The sequence below is a fragment of the Hydra vulgaris genome, chromosome 09, assembly GCF_038396675.1.
Source record: "Hydra vulgaris chromosome 09, alternate assembly HydraT2T_AEP".
Classification (NCBI taxonomy): Eukaryota; Metazoa; Cnidaria; class Hydrozoa; order Anthoathecata; family Hydridae; genus Hydra; species Hydra vulgaris.
The window spans coordinates 46,290,001-46,305,774 of NC_088928.1; the positions used below are offsets into that span (position 1 = coordinate 46,290,001).

Sequence of the window (15,774 nt, forward strand, 5' to 3'; positions counted from 1 at the left end):
AAACACAATATAATTTGTAGCAGTGTTTTTGTTTTTGAGAGTAGCAGGCTCTTCTGTTTTTGAATCATTTGGATGATAGTTCTGTGTCATCTGCAGAACAAGAAGATAAAGACAGTCACTCATAAACCTGGCCTCATGGTGAGCTCCCGGCTGCTTAAAGAAGAAATTAGATATACCTGCACCCAGGAAGTAAGCCAGTAGCTGGCAAAGATACTTATAGTCTCCTCTTTGGAAAGTGTTTCTCTGAAGTGCATTGGTGTAAAAATCTTTACTTTCAACTGCAAGTTGGTGCAAAAGAGTACCTGGTCTAAATGCATCCTGAGACCATTCAAATTTGACAATTCTTTCAAGTTTATTAACTCCTCTATGTATTTGCGATCATAGCTGCTGAAGTAAAACATAGAGGTGTTTACTTAGACTTATTGTTGTACCAAAAATATGTTTCATGACATGAGAGACATGTCTCTTATATATGTGATGTCTACACATTAGCCAAAGAGCAGGCCTCCCCAAAGCATGAACAATAACATTTCTTATAGCTCCATTGTTCTTTTCTGTGTTGCTAGCTGTGTCAGCACACATCCCAATTATTTGATCTGATAGCTCATAGTACTCGAGAATACTTTGAATGGCTACAGCCTGGTTGTTTCCCTTGGAGCTTTTAATTTTTAAAATACCAAGCAGAAAATCTAAAAGGTCAGCTTCAGGAGAAGAAACGCTTGTAGCTATTCTTTCATGACTTGTAGAAATTGCTTCTTCACTGGTGTACTGCCTTACATTTTTAGTATCAAAGTGAATCACTAGCTTTAATCTGGGCTTCTGACTCTACTTCAGTGTGTACTTTCCTAGTCAGAGTTGATCTTGAATCTTCAACTCCTCAATGTTAATACCACCAGCTTTATAAAGAGATGTCAATAAACAGGGTCCTGATCGAACACCAATACCATATCTTGTCATGATCAAGATCCAACTGTTTAGGAGTTCATCCATACTTAGCTGAAAACTAACTTTGACTTCCCCTGAAATCTTCAGGGTCTTTGTAGGAGGCATAAAAACTTCGTCAGAGTCTGGAAGGCTATCACTGTCTGTGTACCAGGAAACTTCAAACTCTCTTTGTTCTAGTTCTTCTACCTTCCTTTTATTCTTTTAAAAGTAAAATCTTCTGAGCATTTCTCCAGTCGTTGGAAGTTGATTTGAAGCAAAGCTATGCATTGGAAAGCCTAACAAATAAAACTGTCTACGCTTTCTTGCAGCCTGTCTCAAATCTTCAGCTGGCTCTAGTATTGTATTGTGGCATTTTTTTCCTGAAGCCATTGTCTGAAAATATAGTTAATAGTACAGTTTATAAATTTATATATTTTTATAAATTTATAGTACAAAATTTAGCCTAAAGTACAGTAGTTTGTTTCGTAACAGCAAATAAAACTATTAAAAAATACTTTTTTTGCCAAGCAAAAAAAGCGTATCATATATAGCATACACCTGTTGTTTTTTATTATCATTATCTACACTTAACAACTTATTTGAAAAAAGTCGCTTAACAATTGAAAAATAAACTTTAATGAAATGAAAACTTATAATGTTAAACTTTCATGTCTGCACGCAATTTTTATGTTAGGAGAATTATCAACAAAAAAATTTTTATTTTAACGTTTCATTAAAGTTATTAATTAATTTATATTTTATTTTTTAATTATTTTTGTTATGTATTTTAAGTAAAAATGTATAAATAACTAAAAAATTACTATATTAATAATTTTATAAAAACATTTACATAAATAAAAAAATGTGTTTGCTAAATTCTTCTAACATAAAAAAAGTTATTACAAAATAATAAATTCGCAATATAATATTCTATTATATAGAAATTGACTAAACCACCTTCTTTACCTTAGAGTTGATTTGAAAGGCTGAAATTTTCACTATAAGCTACTTATACATAATGATACTGATTGAACTTTTCCACATTTTGGTTTTCGATAAAAAAAATTTTTGAGACACCCTAATGTATATATATATATATATATATGAGGTTAATGACTTTTTTTTTCTCACAAATTATTTCCTGTAGCACGAATGGATGAACTTTCGCCTATAAATGACTAAAATAACCTTCATTCCAATGAAATATTGAATAAGGTCACATACGAACCGATTTAAAATGTAATATAGGCCATTTTAGCAAAATATATATTTGTTTCAACAATATTGATATATAAGTCATTTAAACTAACTTGTATAATAACTTATTTACTACATATTATTATAGAGATAGGCTCATACCATGGGGGAGTAGTTGTGTATGATCGACCCCCCTTTTTGTAGCAAGTGGTCTTTGTTTTATGCAAATCTTGTTATAAAAATCAACCAAAATATTCATTTTTCACTCCAAACTTTTTTGTTTTGCAAAAACGAACCCGCTAAAAAGTTTTACAGTACTACCCTTAGAGAATTGTTTGGAGTTTTCTAAAATAACCTAAAATGTTGTGTGTTCGAAAAGCTCCTGTATAGTTGTAAAATTTCCTTTAGCTGTTTTGCAGTGGTATAAAATAATACATAAGTGAGCTGTTCAAAGCAAATAGGTAAGTTTAAACTAGCTTAATTTTGTATTAAAACTATTATTGCCTAATTAAAAGATATCTTGTACTATTTGATGAGCTACATTGATATTTGTACTTTATATGCAAACATAAAACTCTGCATATAATATTTTATTAGTGTTTTTTTTTTATTTGCTATAATTTTGAAATGCTTGTTTTTAAATATTGTATATGAAAACTCAGTTACAATTTCTTTAATTTGTCATGTGTTTAATATTTATGTGTAGGCTTTTTCTATTTCAGTTGCTGAGTAGAATATAACATGTCAGTTAAAAAGAGCTCTTTTAACACTAAGAAGAACAAGGAAACTTGGACAAAGAACTTAATCCAGTTTCAATTTACAAAGCATCCTTGAGTGAAAGGAGTTGCAAATTTAATGTTTAATGACAGAAAAATCAAGTCATTAAATGCTTCAAATTTCTTTAATCCAGCAACAAAAGAATGGAAGGAGAGAATCAGTGTAATTGTTATTGAGGTTAAAGCCCTATGGAGCACAACATTGAACTTTCCACATTTATCTGATCAAGTGGTTTGTGCCAAATAGTCAAAGAGGATGAGAATCTGTATAATCTGCAATTTAAGAGCAAAAGCCAGGTTTGTTATTTCGCTGCCAAACCTGCTAGTGTCAAGACCATTAACCAATCCAAGCAAAAGAAGGTAACAAAAGTTATATTATCCACAGTTATCAGCTCAGCGCCACCTGATTGTTCTAAAAGTAGCATGGACTCTGACTCATCCAAAAACAGCAAAAATACTTCTTGGAATGATAAGATTACAGCATCAATGAGCAAAAAGAAGCATTGTAAGATGTCTTGTTACAATCTTGAAGCTGTCTTCCCACAGAGTAGCAAAGGGGTGCCGCAAGCTTTCTGGTGAGGGCATTGAAATCCCAACCCCATGCCAGTCAGAAATATACAAAGCTATATACATAAGACCTGCTCAGGTGAAGAAACACTTGATAAGCACGCATTCACTGTAGAAATAAAGCATACACGTTGACAGCAAACACATTAATGCCTTCAAATATCAGGCAGTGGTCCTCAAGTATGAAGCAAAAGAAATTAAGTTTACTGCACTCAAATTGAAAGGTGGAAAAGCTTAAACATTCCCAGAATGACTTCACATTGTGTCAGAGGAATTCAACCTGTGGGGATCATTTGTGATGATTATTAGTAATACATTAAGTGTGAGTACTGTTCGGCTGCACCTAATGTTCAAAGAGAATGGTTACCATAAATCCAAGTTCATCAGTTGCCAACACTATGCACTGAATCACATTCGTTGTATTGTTAAGAGCAATGAGCTCAACAGATTGACTAAATTACCAAACATTGAGTACTTTTTTGTGAAGAATTTGATGAGCAATTATGATAAATAGTTTTCAGTAGCTTTCAGTAACAGCTTTCAGTTAACAGTTAATCTGTTCATTGCAAAATCTGTTCATTCGTTTCCTACCAATTGCCTGATCATTGGTTTAACAGTCAATTGTTCTGTGCTGAAGATTTTGATGAACTATCTGCAGTGCTAAATGACTATCCAAAGGTCTCAGATGCTTGCAAAACCACTGGAAAACATACAAATCTCCAATCAACATCTCCCAACGCAACAGGTGCTACAGTTCTTGCAATGCATCTTGCGAAGTTTTGCAAGACCTGTACCTCAAATATTAGACAAAAAGCTAATAAATAAAAAATTCTAAATCATTTTGTGTGACATTTTTTTATCAAATCACCTTGAAAGTAAGATTTTATTTAATCTTTAATAAAAGCTCATCCAATTATGATACAGGGAAGTGAGGTTTTATAAAAGTCATCACTTTAATTTATGTATATATATATATATATATATATATAATATATATATATATATATATATATATATATATATCTATATATATAATTGATTTTATGACAAGGTTAAATAAAATTAACTACATGATTTTTTACTACTAAAAGTTTCATGCGTTTAGCAATCACCAGGTAAAAAATACATTGTTTTTTCGTTAAATAATATACTCAATAAACATCGTGGCTTTCAAAAACAGTTATAAAACTATAACTATTTGCGAGCGTTTTTTAATCTTTGGGTTCGTGGTTGTCAAGCAAGAACTTGTTTTCGTGATGGCACTTAGATATAATTTCTGTTTTTTTATTTAATAATTTTTGCGTACCTTTGTATGATATTATGCAAAATTTTTCATGAAGGCAAAGCAAGCATTTTTTTGTTACGTTGCTGTAGGCGGGGACTTGTTTAAATATTGACCAAGTTAATTTTGGTATTATTTTTAAGTTTTTTTTTATCTGCTATATATACATTGAAAGGGTGGTTGAATTTTTCATCTTTGTATTTGTGAATGAGTGTTTGTGGTTAGCCCATCTTTTCTTCCATTCACCTTCTGCTAGGCCAATATATACTTTTTCTGAGTTGTTAAGTGGGGATACTATACATTTATAAATAACATTAGAGGCTCTACATTTTCCTATTATAGGGCAGTTTTCTTTTTTTATGCAATTGCAGGGTGGGTATTCTTTTTGTCTATCTGAACTAATTTTCTTGTTGTGGCTTTTTATTATACTTTTAATATTTTTGGTGCAGCTGTAACTCAATTTGATGGTGTTTCGATTGAATAGTTTACTTAGGGGGTGGGATGTTGGAAAGTGTTTGTCGATTAAGTTTAGGAAGATATGTCCGACATTGGTAGATATGCTTTTACTGTACAGGGGGTTAAACCATATTGCATTTCTTATTCTTGTCTTTTTTTCTCTTGTTTGGGGGGTTATACTTTAAATTAAAATTAGTGAAGCCATTTCTTCTTAATTCATCTTCATATTCTGGTATAAATAAATTAAATGTTTTTTCATTTGAGGAATTTTGTGATAATCTGTTGTTGATAGAGATAGGGATTTGCTTTATTATTTGCGGAGGGTGGTTGGAATCAGAGTGGATGAAATGTAGATATTCATTTGGTTTTTTAAAGAGTTGGTAGGAGCTTTTTTCTAAGTTAAAGGATACATCTAAGAAGTTGACTGCAGGTAAGTTTGTTTGGATCTCTATTTTAAAACTGATCATTTTTTATAACTATAATTAAGTTTTTTCGTATTCTATCAATTTGTGATCCAGTTTTTTTACTAAGTACCATCAGACCATTGTCACAATATAGTCCAACATCTTATTTATTATTTTAGATAGTGAGTCTAATATATATAGGCCCACCAGTTCACAAACTTCTGCACCGTCAAAACAACCCATTGTGGCATTAAAGCAGTCATGTGCTAAGTTTTTCTTCCATGTTTCGTTTTTAAAAAATAGCAAGGACTTTCTGCAATGTTTAATTACTCTGATGTTCTCTTTGCTAATACTTGTGTGTTTTTTTGCAAACAGTATTGCATTACTTAGTATTTCTGATGTAATAGTGGGGTAAAAATCGACAATGTCAAATTGAATAAAAATGCAATGTTGTTTATCTGCTATATTTTCAAACCATTTGATTGCATCAGTGGTATTTTTCCATTGGTTTGAACTTAATACAGTTCTTATTTTTTTATTTATAGTATCAAGGTATTTTTTGCTTATGTGACTAAGTTCACTTTTGGCAGGGTTCAATAGACGGCAGGTTTTATCGTTTTGGAATGAGTCTTTGTGGTCTTTTAGTGTAATAAAAGCTTCAGATTTTGCGATTTTTTCTATTCGTTTGCTTAAGTTGAGTGTGTTTGCTATATTTTTAGCTCCGAGGTTATTTGAGTTTTCGAGTTTCTGTGGGGCTTTTTTATACGTTTTTGTGATGTTTTCGTTAAGAAGTTTAGTGTGTTCCTGAGTGAGAATTTGATAAATATTATTTGTTTTATCTGCAAAGAATAAAACGTTTGGGTTGCTTTTTATATTTAATATGTCTCTTTTTAACTTATTCTGAAATTCGCTGTGTACTTTTTTAAACTTTATAAGGTTTATTAAGTTGAGTAAATTGTTTTCAAAATTTTCTAATTTTTTGCACTGGGGTAGCGTGTTATTCGTTTTGAACCCAAACGTTTCATTTGCTAATGACTGGTTTTTTTTCTTCATCAAGCGGATTTGCTTGATGAAGTTTTCTGTTTTTTCTATCAGCTGCAGTTTATAACTGGTTTTTTCTGGTATTGGTATATTTTTTAACAAGTAGTTAAAATTAATTTTCTCCATGGTGTGTAATCTATGCAGTAGAGTGCTCAACTAATTAGCGTAAGGAGCAATATAAATAAGTAAGTTTAATTTTGATGAGAGCATATAATCAGTTTAATTTTATTATATATATAATTTATATATATATTTTATTATATTTATAATTTTATTATAATATAATCAGTTTAATTTTGCTGTGAGCATATATAGCTCTGATATCATTCATCGAGCACTCTTCCTGAATATATGCTCACAGCAAAATTAAACTTATTTATATATATATATATATATATATATATATATATATATATATATATATATATATATATATATATATATATATATATACATACATATATACATATATATGTATATATATATATATATATATATATATATATATATATATATATATATATATATATATATATACATGAATACACATACATATATATATATACACATACATATATATATATATACACATACATATATATATATATATATATATATATATATATATATATATATATATATATATGTATATATGTATATATGTGTATATATATATATATATGTATATATATATATATGTATATAAATATATATATATACATATATATATATATATATATATATATATGTATATATATATATGAATACACATACATATATATATATACACATACATATATATATATATACACATACATATATATATATATATATATATATATATATATATATATGTATATGTATATATGTATATATGTGTATATATATATATATATATATATGTATATATATATATATATATGTATGTATATATATATATATATATATATATATATATATATATATATATATATATATATATATATATATATATATATATATATATATATATGTATGTTATTTTTTCTATTTAGGATTCTCAAATTAAATCCATTTTTCATCGCCGGTAAAAATTCACGGCAAATTTGATTTTTTTTATCTTTAAAGCTATTTTTTACTAGTGTTTTTTCTATTTTCCATCAGTCTTTCATTCAACTCATGTGGTATTCGGTTTCCAATTTTTTAAATCTTTCCCATAGCTTTTAATCAGATCAGAAACAATCAGAAATTGTTTGTTATGAAACATTTAACATAGTTGCCATTTGCTTTTTACTTAAAGTATCATCTTCATTCAATATTGCTTGCAATTAGGCATCTTCAAACTTTTTTGGTGGTCTTCTACATTCTTTATTTCTCAAATAAAAATCGTTATCTCTGAATAGTTGAAACCATCTTTTGCATGTTGCTTCTGATAAAGCATGATCACACATGCCTCGTAAGATTATTGTGTAAACACTGACATAAGACAAATATCAATTAAATAACACAGAAAAATTGTTTTTCATCAGCATATTTTTAAATAAAAATTTCTCTGAAACTTCATTTCTGGCTAAGCTAAATCTATCAGCTTAATGTCACAACATTTAGTGAAAATAAAAATGAATCAATTTAAATCATGTATTGAAAATTTAGTTATTTTGTAATAAACATTAGCTATAATCAGGTGAAAATAGCTATGTAAAAATTTTATGGTTGTATATATAAAAGTAATGTTGTTTTGATATATCTTTGATTATTTTTTTTGAATGGCTTAAAATGAACTAACTCCAATTTTTTTGCTGTCTTGTATCATTTTCTGACATATAAATCACATACATGTTTATATCTTGTAATGCTGAAATAAAATCTGCTACTGATTTATCTTGGACTTCTACTCTCAGTGTTGTGGTTTACTTGCAGCCGTAATGCTTTTGTTTTTAAATTGAGAACAAGCATCATTGCTGAACATGTGTACTTTTTTGACTAGATCAGTAATAAAGTGAAGGACTTAGTTATTGTGCAGTATAAATGAAGAACTTGTATGATCAAATAAATCAAAAAATAAAGCAAATGTTTTCAATTCAATGTTCCAGACTGGTTGATGATTAAAATTTGTTTTTGACTAAAATGAACCACTTGCAGTTGATTATGATTATGTAACACTTAGTACTTTTAGCCAAGTTAACTTGGATTAATGCAGTTTCAGAATCAATATATAATGAAACTTTTTTCATTTTCTTGAAAATTGGTATTGGTTTTTCTTTATAAATGTGTGTGTAAATAATATATCATCCAACACTTATTTGTGCTGAATATGTTCTGATACAGTAGACTTCTTTAAAAAATTTTTGACATTTACAAATGTTTTATTCTCAGGTTTTATCAACTCATTCCAGAATACTTTGAAGTCAAATAAATTAACAGTTTGCAAGTGTTTTCCAAACCATTTTGTACCTTTTCATGCAACACATTTAAATTGGCACAATCATGTGTACGACTCACAAAAAAAAATTATCCATTCAGTTTTAACTTTGGTTTAAGACACTTGAATCAATTTTATTAAAGTATCCAACGCAAATTGCATATTTTCATGAAAACTACAAACACAGATTTCTCATTTTGTAGGCACAGAATGCCTGAGTGTGTATGCATTTTTTATTACAAAATCAATCCCTTCCTTCCTCCCCTCCTTTCCAATTTATAATTTTTTTAAAGCATTGAAAAAAAAACTTTTAGTTCGATTTTACTATGTTACATAACATGATATTAATTTTTTAAACTCGTGAAGTGCTTTTGTTAATTATAAAATTGATAAAGTTTTAGGGGAGAGATAGAGAGCAAGAGATTTCAAATTTACTGTCTCTAACATCCCTCCCCTTGTATGTATTTGCACCTTTTTGGGTACCATCTCCTCCCCCAAACCTGCATGCATACTTTATAGAAGACCCCAAATGCAAAAGTTAATTGACCAAAAATCACAATGTAATCTGATTTTCGAATGAAATTTTGACTTCCTTGTATTATTACCATGGTATTTTTTGAAACAAGTCATTTATTAAATTTTGAAGAACCTTTTTAAAAAGATTTATGGATATATCTTGTTTAAAATTTTGAAAAACCTAGCACTCAAATTTTTCTTTTTCAAATGATAAAAAGAGAAAACAATTGCTATTATTTAGAAAATTTAGCTCTTAAACTCAAAGTTTATTTCTTCAATTGTAGAAATAGCCATATATATAAAATAGTCATGGTCAAAAGTTTGAATCTTTATGCAAAAAAATAGGGTTTTCATATAATTACCAAGTTATTTTATCAAAATATGTTAATAATTATGATATGTGTTCAATTATGAAAAAATGTATAACAATAAAATTTATATATAATGACAAAAAAAAATTCATTTACATATTATTAAATTTCATTAATTTAATACTTTTTCCTTGAGCTTCCAGAAAATTCATCTAAGGTGGCATTGTTTGCTGATGGTACTACCATTTATTCTTGTTGTGATAAGAAACCAACACTCTCTGTTATGGAGGGGGTATATGAGCTAGAAAAGGATCTCTGCTACAGCATGGGGCTCACAGTAGCTGGTGAACTTCAATACAGATAAAACTCAATTTTTTTCAGCCAATTGTTATCGCAATAAGTTAGATCTTCCTATATTTATGAACGGTGATGTACTCGATGAGTCATCTAATCTTCATCTTCTAGGATTAATTCTTACTTTCGATCTTTCTTGGAAACCATATCAAATCAGTTGCAAAATTAGCATCTGCTAAGGTTGCATCTCTTTATCAAGCTCAACACTTTCTTACTTCGGATTCTATTCTCTATCTCTATAAATCTCAAATTTGGCCTTGTATGGAATACTGTTGCCATATCTGGGGCGGATCTTCTAATGATGCTCTTTCTCTTTTAGACAAGGTGCAAAAACGCATTGTAAACATAGTTGGACCTGCTCTTGCAGCCAACCTCCAACGATTATCACATTGTTGTAATGTTGCTTCTCTTTCTCTTTTCTACAAATACTATAATGGGCACTGCTCTAAAGAGCTAGCGTCTCTTGTACCATCTACTAAAATTCATTTTCGTGTTACTCGTGTTGCTTTTTTAATTAAAGGTAGAAGTTCCTTTTCCTACCATATAGTCATGTAAAGGTCTGATGTCAAAGTTTTATTTGTTATGAAAGGAGAGCTTTTAAAGCAACAAATGCAAATTATTTGCCATACCATAAACTTTCAAACAAATTTTACAACTTAAATGTACTTTTTTAATGTTTCGTATTTTTATTTTCATTAATATTTTTCTTTTTTGGTATCTGAATACTTTTTAAGTAAAAATATATTTTCTTGTCCTATTTACTGATAATTTCCAGTTAATTATGATAATTAATTGATGTTTATTATGATAATTGTTTCAGGTTTAACAATGCTATTGTTAATTTTTCAGAAGTGTTGGACGAGAGTATTGATGATATTGATGTATCAAAAAGGTTTACGAAAATAATTAATCCATTAAGTTTTACAGAAAAAATTGATTCGGATCTTGAGGACATTCGCAATTCCGGTGTTCCTGACGAAGTATGGATAGAATTACAACTTGCTAAAATTGCATTAAAAGAAGAAAAGAAAAATGAAGAAGAAAGACAAGCAAATGAAAAAAAGTAAATTTTATTACTTTATTTGCCTATAAGATATAAAATCAAAATATATATATTATATGATAATAATAAGTTACCATTGTTATAATCATTGTTAATTACTTCGTATTATATCTATCTTTACATTTAAAAGTATATATATTCTTATTGCCTCAAGAGTTGTTTTACTCAAATCTCAACAATGCAATAGCATTTTGAGATTGTCCTATGTTAGATTGTTGTTTACTTTTATAAGTTTTTGTTAGTTTAATGCAGTAATTAGATATAAGAGTTCAGATTCAAAGGTTTAGATTTCAAAGCTTCAGATTTCAAAGGTTTTAAAGATTTTAGATTTTAAAGGTTCAGATTTCAAAGGTTCAAAGATCAAATTTGCTTTAGTCACTACAGGTATTATTTTGATGGAAATGGAAAACGTTTCGTTGATGTTTTCATAGTTCTATACTTGTAAGTTTTGGACATATTTTTATGATGCTATTGTCTTACTTAAATCTTATATTATGAAAGAGTAGAATCAATTTTTTACAACTGGATTTCATTCTTGATGTTAATCTGCTTTTACTTCAAATTTAAGTTTGTATTTACTTTCTTGAAAAACAAGTATAGTTGAAGATTCTAAGAGTTAAAAAATAAGTTCGCAAGAAGATTAAATGTATAGCTTTAGTTACAAATTAGTAATTAAGTATATTTTCGGTGCATTTTTCTGGTCATAATGACATGCCTGTTAATTCATGACTTTTCCACGTTATTTTTAGCTTTTTCATATACAGTTTTTTTATGTTTTTTAAAAGTTTCGTTTTTCTCTTATGCTTATTCTTTGCTTTTTAATCCTTTTTCAGTTTCTCAGTTTTGTCATATTTGCTTTTTTTTTTATTCTTTTTTTTTTTTGTCACATATTTAAATTCTTTATATTTTAGCTTTTTCATCTAAACCCTTTCAAACTATTTTTTTCTGCTTTAACTTTTTTTTGTTTGTTTTTTATAGCATATAATAGCTTTTTCAATCTAAAATAATAAAATCTGTATTTTTTATTTTTTTTATTTTTGTTTATATATTTGTTCAGATCAAGATAATATCAGCCTTACCAAATACGTCCTGTATAGTACTACTTTCAACCTGCGACCTTAATAATAATTAATTTATAAATAAATAATAATTTGCTTCTTTTTATTATTCATGTTTGTTTACTCCTTTTTTAAGATTTCAAGAGGACCAAGAAAACTTATTGAATGAACTTCTTCGTGAGTTGCAAGAAGAAAGAGAAGAAGAAAAACGACAGCAGATGTTGCAAGAGTTAGAGAAAAAACGAGAGGAAGAACGAAAACGACGAGAAGCAGAAGATATACGATTGAAAGAAGAACGGCAAAAATCTAAAGATGTTGAAAATGCTATATATAAAATATGCCTGTGTCCTGCAGGTTACTCCTGGTATAAGCAGGGTGGTGGTTGGAGGTGTGGTGGTGGCAGTCATTTTGTTACTGATGAACAGTTACAACGATAATTTACAACAAGTGTTTAGTATTATCATAAGAGTTAAATATAAAAAATACACGATTTTACTCTTTTTCATTTTACTCATTTTCTGTGTGACATGTTTCTACAGTTTCAGTGTGACATGTTACTAGTTATACTAATCATACTAGTATGATCACTAAAATTTAATATTCACTGGTTAATTTTTAACTTCTTGCATTAAATATTTAATTATAATATTTACTTAATATACTTAACAAGTTAAAGGGTTTTTTTGTTGTTGTTTTTTTTTATGGTTATGTCTTAGTATGTTAATAATGATTTGATTTGATGTTTTAATTTGTTTGTGATAGTTTGTTGATAAGTTAAAGAGAAAATTTGCTATAAGTTTTTATTAATTCTTTCATTTTAAAATAAATATCGATGTGAAAACATCAATTTTTAATTTTGTTTAATATCTTATTTAATTGATTATAGAATGAAAACTCGTTTTTTTAAACAAAAAGTTTTGTAACAAAATTTGTTGATTTTATTAAATCTTGTTTGTAATGGAGTTATTAAACTATTTTATTGTTATTTTTTTTTCTTCCTTATATTATTAATTTATTTGCAAAAAGAAAGAAATAATTAAAATGAAAAATTAAACTTATTTAAAAGAGAAGGAATGGATGAGAAGTTTTAATCTTTCCTTTTAGATAAATTTCCTACTCTTTATCAAGATCAAGAAAATCATTATTAAAAAAAAGTAATGATATACACTATCCTCGACAACTAAGCGAACTCTTAAAGAAAATGCTTTTATAGGAAATAAAAGTATAAATTGCTTGTTTTGAATCACATTATTAACTTAGGAAAACATAATACTTTTATAATTTGTCTTTAGTGTTACATAAAACACTATTAATCTTGTTTTGCAAAAATTTAAAAATAGTTATAGCTGAACGACGACAGAATGACACGAAGGAAATTTAATAGTGTTTGCAAAACAAAATTGACAATTATAATACTGGAAATGCACAAAGTGGTTTATGCAAAAGGTATAAAATTTAAAAAGAGATTATAAATCATTTATCTAACAGGAAATTGATGGTTTGATACAAGTAAACCAGCTGTAAAGCACTAGCATACTCAATCTCCTGACCCAAATCTTGTTGAGAATATATTGAAACAACTTAATAATAAAATACAACTGTTTGTTAGATTAAGAAAATGCTGAAAAATTGTCTCCGAAACTTCAAACTGTCTGGTCACAAATAAAACATATTCAAATTAATAAACTTATCAGGTCTGTCTCATAGATGTACTGAGATTATTAAAAGCAACCGATATGTCATCAGTTACTAATTTGATATGCTTTATGATGATATAGTCCAAAAATTTCATTAAAATAGGACCATGTTTTTACTTTCTCTAGTTTTATTGGTATTCCAATATTTATTACCTTACGTACAATAGTTGCTTACGCTATATTTCACTTAAAGTTAGGGTAAACCATCAAGGTTTAACTAAATTTCACTGGTCCAAGTTTTTTCTCACTTGTTATTTCATAAATTATCAATCTGAAAGTTTGATCTTATAAAAAGATAGTTGCTTTTCACGATACACTTTGAGTGAATGGCGTCCAAATATAAATTAAGGGGTCATAGTCCCCGAAATGTCAAAATATCGAACACAGGACAACATCTTAAGATCAGCATGTTTATTTAGCAGTATTCAACACTTACACAAGTTTTTAAAAAATTAAGTTCTTTTTTAAACACGGGTGTTTAAATGATACGTTGCACTTAACTTAAATGGTACGTAGCAAAAGGAAAGAGTATGTTTTTTATAGTTTTTAACGGAAATTAAAAAACATATTTTGAAAAGCATTTAAAAGTCTGTTTTTTATATTTTACAGCATAAGATAAAAACTTACAATTTAAACTAAATTTAATACATTACTTTTCTGTTTTGTTTTTGCGGGTTTTTATGAGCCTCGCTCATTTTAATCATCACTTTCTTTTAAAACCAGCCATAGGTGTGTTTTTCTTTTTTTCTGCCGTTGCCTTTTTTCAAATTTTTTTTTTTTTTTTTTGTATATTCCCTAACATGGAAATTACTTAAAGCGTTGTCAAGACAGATGTTGCATGGAGTTCTTGAGCAACTATCCTAACTTCAGAAACAGTCTTTTATTGCGAGGGAAACCATCTAATGATGCAGTAAGGCTTTGCTTATAACTGTTGATTTAGAAAGCGATGATGATGGTGTTAAGGCAGAATGAGTAAAGAAAGATTTCTCAATATTAAATTGGAGTGTCAATGCAAAAATATACAGAATTCACGCAGTTTAATATAGGCTATGCTATTTCAATAGAATTTAAAGGAAACATAAATATTACCTTCTACATGGCTTTTTTTCTCGACATGGCTTCTTCCCTCTACATGGCTCGCTAATACTTTATCTTTTAATGCATTATTGGTGGAGTGGTAGAGCTTTCGCTTCATAAGCGAGAAGTTCCAAGTTTGATCCCCACCACACCCTTAGTAGTATCGCGCTTAATTATGCTTTTTTTAATGGAGCAAACATCACAACATCAAGAGGTTGGAGGAAATGAGTAGTATTTGGAGGAAGTAAGATAAGATGTATTTGGAGATCGGCCAGCTATTTCACAAGATGATAATTCATTCTTGATTCATATATGTCTGACCAGACAACAACTGGTCTTAGTATACTGTGGCAATAAGTCATCTATCAAAAGCATCAGCTAAGTATTCATGTGACTGTTCCTAAGTGCTCCAAAAACTCTTATTTGTCTAGTTTTTTTCCTCGAACATCAGTTCTTTGGAATTCGCTTTCATTGAATTTTATAGTCATTCTAATTGAAAACAAGTGAGAGCAATTTTTAAAATTACCTATGTAATTTTAAAAATTGCTCTCACTTGTTTTCAATGTAATTAATTTAAGTTAATCTTAAGGTGACCCAGGAAAAAAAGTTTATTTTTTTCAAAAAAAAATTAAACATTTTTAAGTGCTTCT

The 15,774-nt window shown here is 28.3% G+C and overlaps 1 protein-coding gene across 2 annotated transcripts in view; it reads left to right on the forward strand.

Annotated features, from left to right (window-relative positions):
• The window catches only part of LOC136084825 (uncharacterized), a 154,678-nt gene extending 141,354 nt beyond the window's left edge, over positions 1 to 13,324 (forward strand). For both annotated transcript variants that reach the window (XM_065805871.1, XM_065805872.1), the window contains 2 exons: positions 11,079 to 11,292; positions 12,487 to 13,324. In XM_065805871.1, the coding sequence (XP_065661943.1) occupies positions 11,079 to 11,292; positions 12,487 to 12,787 (515 nt within the window). In that variant the 3' untranslated portion in view covers positions 12,788 to 13,324. The remainder of the gene's footprint in view (positions 1 to 11,078; positions 11,293 to 12,486) is intronic.
• The last annotated feature ends 2,450 nt before the right edge of the window (positions 13,325 to 15,774 follow it).